This window comes from Taurulus bubalis (genome assembly GCF_910589615.1).
Source record: "Taurulus bubalis genome assembly, chromosome: 18".
Classification (NCBI taxonomy): domain Eukaryota; kingdom Metazoa; phylum Chordata; class Actinopteri; order Perciformes; family Cottidae; genus Taurulus; species Taurulus bubalis.
The window spans coordinates 747,222-758,164 of record NC_136606.1 but is presented as its reverse complement, the minus strand read 5'-3'; the positions used below and the strand labels follow the sequence as shown (position 1 = coordinate 758,164).

General features: G+C 50.5%; 1 protein-coding gene across 2 annotated transcripts in view; it reads right to left on the bottom strand.

Annotated features, from left to right (window-relative positions):
* Positions 1-10,263, bottom strand: part of nub1 (negative regulator of ubiquitin-like proteins 1) — a 17,132-nt gene extending 6,869 nt beyond the window's left edge. The window contains exons 1-10 of one of the 2 annotated variants that reach the window (XM_079233901.1): positions 10,141-10,224; positions 9,704-9,724; positions 8,746-8,860; positions 7,774-7,941; positions 7,588-7,652; positions 7,442-7,506; positions 7,142-7,309; positions 1,485-1,567; positions 939-1,045; positions 670-856 (exon numbers count right to left, since the gene is read on the bottom strand). In XM_079233901.1, the coding sequence (XP_079090027.1) occupies positions 670-856; positions 939-1,045; positions 1,485-1,567; positions 7,142-7,309; positions 7,442-7,506; positions 7,588-7,652; positions 7,774-7,941; positions 8,746-8,856 (954 nt within the window). In that variant the 5' untranslated portion in view covers positions 8,857-8,860; positions 9,704-9,724; positions 10,141-10,224. Of the gene's footprint in view, positions 1-669; positions 857-938; positions 1,046-1,484; positions 1,568-7,141; positions 7,310-7,441; positions 7,507-7,587; positions 7,653-7,773; positions 7,942-8,745; positions 8,861-9,703; positions 9,725-10,140 lie in introns of both variants that reach the window. The other variant, XM_079233900.1, reaches the window with a different exon arrangement.
* Positions 10,264-10,943: the final 680 nt, after the last annotated feature.

Genomic DNA, 10,943 nt, shown 5'->3' with positions numbered 1-10,943 from the left:
CTGAGGACCCGTCTCACCTGAGGACCCGTCTCCCCTGAGGATCCGTCTCCCCCTCACCTGAGGACCCGTCTCACCTGAGGACCCGTCTCCCCTGAGGATCCGTCTCCCCCTCACCTGAGGACCCGTCTCACCTGAGGACCCGTCTCCCTTGAGGACCCGTCTCACCTGAGGACCCGTCTCACCTGAGGACCCGTCTCCCCTGAGGACCCGTCTCACCTGAGGACCCGTCTCACCTGAGGACCCGTCTCCCCCCCTCACCTGAGGACCCGTCTCACCTGAGGACCCGTCTCACTGTCTCACCTGAGGACCCGTCTCCCCCCCTCACCTGAGGACCCGTCTCACTGTCTCACCTGAGGACCCGTCTCCCCTGAGGACCCGTCTCCCCCTTACCTGAGGACCCGTCTCACCTGAGGACCCGTCTCCCCCTCACCTGAGGACCCGTCTCACCTGAGGACCCATCTCCCCTGAGGATCCGTCTCCCCCTCACCTGAGGACCCGTCTCACCTGAGGACCCGTCTCCCCTGAGGATCCGTCTCCCCCTCACCTGAGGACCCGTCTCACCTGAGGACCCGTCTCACCTGAGGACCCGTCTCCCTTGAGGACCCGTCTCCCCTGAGGACCCGTCTCACCTGAGGACCCGTCTCACCTGAGGACCCGTCTCCCCCTCACCTTGATCATGAGCAGCCGCTGCTGCCGCTCCCCGTAGCAGCGCAGGAAGCCGTCCTCGGCGCGCTGCAGCCGGCTGCGGCCGTCGTCCAGACAGCTCAGAGCCTCCAGAGCGCGGTAACACCAAACCACGTCCAGCTGCAGCACCGAGAAGTTATCCACCGAGGCCAGGAGGGAGGAGCCACAGCGGCTGAGGAGACAGGACACACTGAGCATGCTCAGTAGAGGAAAGGGAGGAAGAGGAGGAGGAAGAGGAGAAGGAAGAGCAGTACCTGAACTGCTGGTCCGCCTGCAGCAGGTGACACAGAGCGTTATCAAACTGCTTCTTCTTCATCAGAGAACGACCTTTCTCATGGAAACCCATCGCCAGGATCAGAGCCTGCAGGGAGAGAGAGAGAGAGAGAGAGAGGGAGAGAGAGAGAGAGAGGGAGCGAGAGAGAGAGAGAGGGAGCGAGAGAGAGAGAGAGGGAGCGAGAGAGGGAGAGAGAGAGAGAGAGAGGGAGCGAGAGAGGGAAAGCGAGAGAGAGGGAGAGCGAGAGAGGGAGAGCGAGAGAGGGAGAGCGAGAGAGGGAGAGGGAGAGAGCGAGAGAGCGAGAGAGAGGGAGCGAGAGAGGGAGAGCGAGAGAGGGAGAGCGAGAGAGGGAGAGCGAGAGAGCGAGAGAGAGGGAGCGAGAGAGGGAGAGCGAGAGAGGGAGAGCGAGAGAGAGAGGGAGAGGTGCCGTTGGTAACTTTGAGCTTCTGAATGAAAACATACTGATGGAAGTTATAATATGTATATGAGGTAAACATCTAGTTCCAGGTACTGAAGGTACTTGTACCTTCTTCTCCTCGGGGGGGATCTTCAGAGGGTTTCCTCTCTGGTCAGCGATCTCCAGGAAAGGGGAGGAGTCTTCACTGCCGTCTGAGGACACAGAGACAGTCACAATAAAGGGTACACAAAAGAATACACTAACACACTAAAGAGTACACTAACACACTAAAGAATACACTAACACACTAAAGGGTACACTAACACACTAAAGGGTACACTAACACACTAAAGAATACACTAACACACTAAAAGGCACACTAAAGGGCACACTAAAGGGTACACTAACACACTAAAGAGTACACTAACACACTAAAGGGTACACTAACACACTAAAGGGTACACTAACACACTAAAGGGTACACTAACACACTAAAGGGCACACTAACGGGCACACTAACCCACACTAAAGGGCACACTAACGAGCACACTAAAGGGCACACTAACGAGCACACTAACCCACACTAAAGGGCACACTAACCCACACTAAAGGGCACACTAACAGGCACACTAAAGGGCACACTAACGAGCACACTAACCCACACTAAAGGGCACACTAACCCACACTAAAGGGCACAATAAAGGGCACACTAACCCACACTAAAGGGCACACTGAAGGGCACACTAACACACACTAAAGGGCACACTGAAGGGCACACTAAAGGGCACACTAAAGGGCACACTAACACACACTAAAGGGCACGATGAAGGGCACACTAACACACACTAAAGGGCACACTGAAGGGCACACTGAAGGGCACACTAAAAGGCACACAAACACACACTAAAGGGCACACTAACACACACTAAAGGGCACACTGAAGGGCACACTAAAGGGCACACTAACGGGCACACTAACACACTAAAGGGCACACTAAAGGGCACACTAACGGGCACACTGAAGGGCACACTGAAGGGCACACTAACACACACTAAATGGCACACTGAAGGGCACACTAACACACACTAAATGGCACACTGAAGGGCACACTACCACACACTAAATGGCACACTGAAGGGCACACTAAAGGGCACACTGAAGGGCACACTAAAACACACTAAGGGGCACACTGAAGGGCACACTAAAGGGCACACTAACACACACTAAATGGCACAGTGAAGGGCACACTGAAGGGCATACTAACACACACTAAATGGCACACTAAAGGGCACACTAAAGGGCACACTAAATGGCACACTAAAGGGCACACTAACACACACTAAATGGCACACTAAAGGGCACACTAAAGGGCACACTGAAGGGCACACTAAAGGGCACACTAAAGGGCACACTAAAAGGCACACTAAAACACACTAAGGGGCACTCTGAAGGGCACACTAAAGGGCACACTAACACACACTAAAGGGCACACTGAAGGGCACACTAAAGGGCACACTAAAGGGCACACTAAAAGGCACACTAAAACACACTAAGGGGCACTCTGAAGGGCACACTAAAGGGCACACTAACACACACTAAAGGGCACACTGAAGGGCACACTAAAGGGCACACTAAAGGGCACACTAAAGGGCACACTAAAGGGCACACTAACACACACTAAATGGCACACTGAAGGGCACACTGAAGAGCACACTAAAGGGCACACTAACACACTGAAGGGCACACTGAAGGGCACACTAACACACACTGAAGGGCACACTAAAGGGCACACTAACGGGCACACTAAAGGGCACACTAAAGGGCACACTAAAACACACTAAGGGGCACACTGAAGGGCACACTAAAAGGCACACTAACACACACTAAATGGCACACTGAAGGACACACTAAAGGGCACACTGAAGGGCACACTAACACACACTAAATGGCACACTGAAGGGCACACTAAAGGGCACACTGAAGGGCACACTAAAGGGCACACTAAAACACACTAAGGGGCACACTGAAGGGCACACTAAAGGGCACACTAACACACACTAAATGGCACACTGAAGGGCACACTGAAGGGCACACTAACACACACTAAATGGCACACTGAAGGGCACACTAAAGGGCACACTAAAGGGCACACTAAAGGGCACACTGAAGGGCACACTAAAAGGCACACTAAAGGGCACACTAACACACACTAAAGGGCACACTAAAGGGCACACAAACACACACTAAATGGCACACTGAAGGGCACACTAAAGGGCACACTAAAGGGCACACTAAAGGGCACACTAACACACACTAAAGGGCACACTGAAGGGCACACTAAAGGGCACACTAAAGGGCACACTAAAGGGCACACTAAAGGGCACACAAACACACACTAAATGGCACACTAAAGGGCACACTAACACACACTGAAGGGCACACTGAAGGGCACACTAACACACACTGAAGGGCACACTAAAGGGCACACTAACACACACTGAAGGGCACACTAACGGGCACACTAACGGGCACACTGAAGGGCACACTGAAGGGCACACTAAAGGGCACACTAAAGGGCACACTAAAGGGCACACTGAAGGGCACACTAAAGGGCACACTAAAGGGCACACTAAAGGGCACACTAACACACACTGAAGGGCACACTGAAGGGCACACTAAAGGGCACACTAACACACACTAAAGGGCACACTGAAGGGCACACTAAAGGGCACACTAACACACACTAAAGGGCACACTAAAGGGCACACAAACACACACTAAATGGCACACTGAAGGGCACACTAAAGGGCACACTAAAGGGCACACTAAAGGGCACACTAACACACACTAAAGGGCACACTGAAGGGCACACTAAAGGGCACACTAAAGGGCACACTAAAGGGCACACTAAAGGGCACACAAACACACACTAAATGGCACACTAAAGGGCACACTAACACACACTGAAGGGCACACTGAAGGGCACACTAACACACACTGAAGGGCACACTAAAGGGCACACTAACACACACTGAAGGGCACACTAACGGGCACACTAACGGGCACACTGAAGGGCACACTGAAGGGCACACTAAAGGGCACACTAAAGGGCACACTAAAGGGCACACTGAAGGGCACACTAAAGGGCACACTAAAGGGCACACTAAAGGGCACACTAACACACACTGAAGGGCACACTGAAGGGCACACTAAAGGGCACACTAACACACACTAAAGGGCACACTGAAGGGCACACTAAAGGGCACACTAAAGGGCACACTGAAGGGCACACTGAAGGGCACACTAAAGGGCACACTGAAGGGCACACTGAAGGGCACACTAAAGGGCACACTAAAGGGCACACTAAAGGGCACACTAACCCACACTAAAGGGCACACTGAAGGGCACACTAAAGGGCACACTAACCCACACTAAAGGGCACACTAAAGGGCACACTAAAACACACTAAGGGGCACACTGAAGGGCACACTAAAAGGCACACTAACACACACTAAATGGCACACTGAAGGACACACTAAAGGGCACACTGAAGGGCACACTAAAGGGCACACTAAAACACACTAAGGGGCACACTGAAGGGCACACTAAAGGGCACACTAACACACACTAAATGGCACACTGAAGGGCACACTGAAGGGCACACTAACACACACTAAATGGCACACTGAAGGGCACACTAAAGGGCACACTAAAGGGCACACTGAAGGGCACACTAAAAGGCACACTAAAGGGCACACTAACACACACACTAAAGGGCACACTAAAGGGCACACTAACACACACTAAATGGCACACTGAAGGGCACACTAAAGGGCACACTAAAGGGCACACTAAAGGGCACACTAAAGGGCACACTAAAGGGCACACTAACACACACTAAAGGGCACACTGAAGGGCACACTAAAGGGCACACTAAAGGGCACACTAAAGGGCACACTAAAGGGCACACAAACACACACTAAATGGCACACTAAAGGGCACACTAACACACACTGAAGGGCACACTGAAGGGCACACTAACACACACTGAAGGGCACACTAAAGGGCACACTAACACACACTGAAGGGCACACTAACGGGCACACTAACGGGCACACTGAAGGGCACACTAAAGGGCACACTAAAGGGCACACTAAAGGGCACACTAAAGGGCACACTAAAGGGCACACTAACACACACTGAAGGGCACACTGAAGGGCACACTAACCCACACAAAAGGGCACACTAAAGGGCACACTAAAGGGCACACTAACACACACTAAAGGGCACACTAAAGGGCACACTGAAGGGCACACTAAAGGGCACACTGAAGGGCACACTGAAGGGCACACTAAAGGGCACACTAAAGGGCACACTAAAGGGCACACTAAAGGGCACACTAAAGGGCACACTAACCCACACTAAAGGGCACACTGAAGGGCACACTAAAGGGCACACTAACCCACACTAAAGGGCACACTATAGGGCACACTGAAGGGCACACTAAAAGGCACACTAACACACACTGAATGGCACACTGAAGGACACACTAAAGGGCACACTGAAGGGCACACTAACACACACTAAATGGCACACTGAAGGGCACACTAAAGGGCACACTGAAGGGCACACTAAAGGGCACACTAAAACACACTAAGGGGCACACTGAAGGGCACACTAAAGGGCACACTAACACACACTAAATGGCACACTGAAGGGCACACTAAAGGGCACACTAAAGGGCACACTGAAGGGCACACTAAAAGGCACACTAAAGGGCACACTAACACACACTAAAGGGCACACTAAAGGGCACACTAACACACACTAAATGGCACACTGAAGGGCACACTAAAGGGCACACTAAAGGGCACACTAAAGGGCACACAAACACACACTAAAGGGCACACAAACACACACTAAATGGCACACTAAAGGGCACACTAACACACACTGAAGGGCACACTGAAGGGCACACTAACACACACTGAAGGGCACACTAACACACACTGAAGGGCACACTAAAGGGCACACTAACACACACTGAAGGGCACACTAACGGGCACACTAACGGGCACACTGAAGGGCACACTAAAGGGCACACTAAAGGGCACACTAAAGGGCACACTGAAGGGCACACTAAAGGGCACACTAAAGGGCACACTAAAGGGCACACTGAAGGGCACACTGAAGGGCACACTAAAGGGCACACTAAAGGGCACACTAACACACACTGAAGGGCACACTGAAGGGCACACTAACCCACACAAAAGGGCACACTAAAGGGCACACTAACACACACTAAAGGGCACACTGAAGGGCACACTAAAGGGCACACTAAAGGGCACACTAAAGGGCACACTGAAGGGCACACTGAAGGGCACACTAAAGGGCACACTGAAGGGCACACTGAAGGGCACACTAAAGGGCACACTGAAGGGCACACTGAAGGGCACACTAAAGGGCACACTAAAGGGCACACTAAAGGGCACACTGAAGGGCACACTGAAGGGTACACTGAAGGGTACACTGAAGGGCACACTGAAGGGCACACTGAAGGGCACACTAAAGGGCACACTAAAGGGCACACTAACCCACACTAAAGGGCACACTGAAGGGCACACTAACCCACACTAAAGGGCACACTAAAGGTCACACTAAAGGGCACACTGAAGGGCACACTGAAGGGCACACTAAAGGGCACACTAAAGGGCACACTAAAGGGCACACTAAAGGGCACACTGAAGGGCACACTGAAGGGCACACTAACCCACACTGAAGCCTACCTCTCTCTGACAGGATCTGGAAGCCCTTCTGGGTCCTCTGCAGACTCTCATTCTGGTTCTTCTTCATCTCCTCTTCCTCGCTCAGATGGAGTTTCCAGTCTGCGTCGCTGACCTTCAGCACCATCATCTTGCTGTGGTTCTTCACACCCTGCTGGTCCAGAGGCTGGTCTGAGACACACACACACACACACACACACACACACACACACACACACACACACACACACACACACACACACACACACACACACACACTGAGCAGCTGGCCTCAGGCCTGAAGGTGTGAACTCTCTGACTCACCGACTGACAAAGTTTTCCCGTTGAGGATCAGTTTGATGTATTTCAGGCCGAACTCCTCCCCGATCCTGAGGAGAGACACACACTCGTCATGGGTGTGTGTGTGTGTGTGTGTGTGTGTGTGTGTGTGTGTGTGTGTGTGTGTGTACCTGTCCATCACCTCCTGAACCAGTACATCCAGCCTCGTCTCCAGGTGACTCTTTGTCTTTGCGTCCTGAAACCAAAGTGAAGAACAAACTGAGTTATTGTTGAATAATGAGCTTCATTTATCTTCCCATAATTATGCATTATTGTATTAACTTGTTTTGTATATATATATACTTGTGTATAAGTACCTTCCTGCAGCCTCTGGGCAGCAGCAGCTCCAGCGTGGCGACCCCTGTCTCCCGGTAGGTTTTGTTTCCTTTGCCCCGGGTCACCGCCTGCAGCCTGATGGCCTCCAGAGCTCCGCCCACTTTCTGCACCTGCAGACGCAGCAGAGGGGCGAAGCGCTCCGACAGCGCCTGAACGCACCACAACATGTTTATGTATTATCACTTCATGTATTATCACTTCATGTATTATCACTTCATGTATTATCACTTCATTTACTCTAAAGGCTTCTGTGTATGTTTATGTATTATTATCATACATTTGGTCTTCTATGTGTATGTTAGCATTTATTTTAAATAGTTTTCTTCATTTCCACATGATTGATGACATCATCACCTCTCACCTGCATGTGATATCATGATGATGTCATCACCTCTCACCTGCATGTGATGTCATGATGATGTCATCACCTCTCACCTGCACGTGATGTCATGATGACGTCATCACCTCTCACCCGCATGTGATGTCATGATGATGTCATCACCTCTCACCTGCATGTGATGTCATGATGATGTCATCACCTCTCACCCGCATGTGATGTCATGATGATGTCATCACCTCTCACCTGCATGTGATGTCATGATGATGTCATCACCTCTCACCTGCATGTGATGTCATGATGATGTCATCACCTCTCACCTGCACGTGATGTCATGATGACGTCATCACCTCTCACCTGCATGTGATGTCATGATGACGTCATCACCTCTCACCCGCATGTGATGTCATGATGATGTCATCACCTCTCACCTGCATGTGATGTCATGATGATGTCATCACCTCTCACCCGCATGTGATGTCATGATGATGTCATCACCTCTCACCTGCATGTGATGTCATGATGACGTCATCACCTCTCACCTGCATGTGATGTCATGATGATGTCATCACCTCTCACCTGCATGTGATGTCATGATGATGTCATCACCTCTCACCTGCATGTGGTGAAGACTGGACTCGTCGTCGCTGAACGGAGGATTCCACAGCTGGATCTTCTCCTCCTTCAACATCTGCTTCAGCTTCACCTCCAAGTTCTGCTCCTCCATCTCTCTGGGGGGAGGAAGAGGAGGAAGAGGAGGGGGAGGAGGAGGAGGAGGAGAGAAAGAGGAGGAGAGGAGGAGGAGAGGAGGGAGGAAGAGGAGAGGAGGAGGAGGAGAGGAGGAAGAAGAGGAAGAGGAGAGGAGGGAGGAAGAGGAGAGGAGGGAGGAAGAGGAGGAGGAGAGAGTAAGAGGAGGAGGAGGAGAGGAGGGAGGAAGAGGAGGAGGAGAGAAGGAGGAAGAGGAGGAGGAGAGGAGGGAGGAAGAGGAAGAGGAGGAGGAGGAGAGGAGGAAGAAGAGGAAGAGGAGAGGAGGGAGGAAGAGGAGAGGAGGGAGGAAGAGGAGGAGGAGAGGAGAGAGTAGGAGGAGGAGGAGGAGAGGAGGGAGGAAGAGGAGGAGGAGAGAAGGAGGAAGAGGAGGAGGAGGAGGAGGAGGAGAGGAGGGAGGAAGAGGAAGAGGAGGAGGAAGAGAGGAGGAGGAAGAGGAGGAGGAGGAGAGGAGGGAGGAAGAGGAGAGGAAGAGGAGAGGAGGGAGAAAGAGGAGGAGGAAGAGAGGAGGAGGAAGAGGAGAGGAGGAGGAGGAGGAGAGGAGGAGAGGAGGGAGGAAGAGGAGGAGGAAGAGAGGAGGAGGAAGAGGAGGAGAGGAGGGAGGAAGAGGAGGAGGAAGAGAGGAGGAGGAAGAGGAGGAGAGGAGGGAGGAAGAGGAGGAGGAGGAGAGGAGGGAGGAAGAGGAAGAGGAGAGGAGGGAGGAAGAGGAGGAGGAGAAGGAGAGGAGGGAGGAAGACGAGTAAGACAGGAAGACAAAAGAAGTTTCTTATAAAAACAATAGTTTATTCATTTGTCTGTTGAAATGAAACCTGTTCAGATCCAGAGAGGAGCTGAGGAAGAAGAGGAGGATGAGGAAGATGAAGAAGAGGAAGATGAGGAGGAAGAAGAGGAAGATAAGGAGGAAGAAGAGGGAGATGAAGATAACAGAGAACTCTGCTCATATTTTAATATCATTACAAAGTTTTTAAGATTATGAACAACGACCAGAACTCAAAGAAGCCCCGTTGCATCATGGGAGTTGTAGGAAGTCTCGAGACGTCGTAAAACTCTTTGTTTGGAACAACAAAGGTTGCACACGGAGCCGATATTAAACTGAATATTAAATAAGCGGATATCATGAATATTCCGCGCCAGTGACGTAGTTAGAGCCCACGTTTAGTGGAACTAGCGTTAAATTCGCGTGACGTCCCCTGGGTCTCTGTTCTCGGTCTCATTCTTCCAGCAGACGGTGAACGTGTCCGGTTACCTGACGTCACGGGACGAGGCGCTCCGTAAAGATCCGTAAAGCTCCGGTAAGATCCGGTAGAGATCCGGTAACGTCCACTTCCTCGGTGCGATGGTGTTGTTTTGGTTGTTCTTTTGGAAAGAGGTTAAGAGCGAGCAGGAGGTCTCACTCTAAGCACGTTTCAGGACGCGGTTAACGTGACGTCAGCTGACGTAATGTCGAGCGCGATAACAGCCGAGTGAACCACCTTCTCACGGATAGACGATCTTTGGCGTCCTACGGCACCTCACGAGGGTCCAATGTCAGAAACTTTTTTGATATGAAAAAGTTAGGAAAAGAAAGTAAAATAAATAGAAAGTAATATAAAGTATATATATACATATATATGTATGCATATATATATACATACATATATATATATATATATATATATATATATATATATATATATATATATATATATATATATATATATATATATATATATATATATATATATATATAGAAGCCTAGAAGACATTATACAACATCTGAACACATCCTCCTGCTGCTTGGATATTCTACCAACACACTTTTTCAAAAATATTTCACACTGCATGACCGCTGATCTTTTACAAATTGTAAACACATCCCTTCTCTCAGGTGTCTTCCCACAAGCCCTAAAAACTGCAGTTATTAAACCACTTCTAAAGAAGGCTAGTGTAGACCCCGAAATATTGAAAAACTATAGACCAATATCAAACCTCCCATTCTAAAGTAAAATAATGGAAAAAGCGGTTTTTCAACAGCTGAACAACTTCTTGGCTGAAAATAACTGTTTTGAT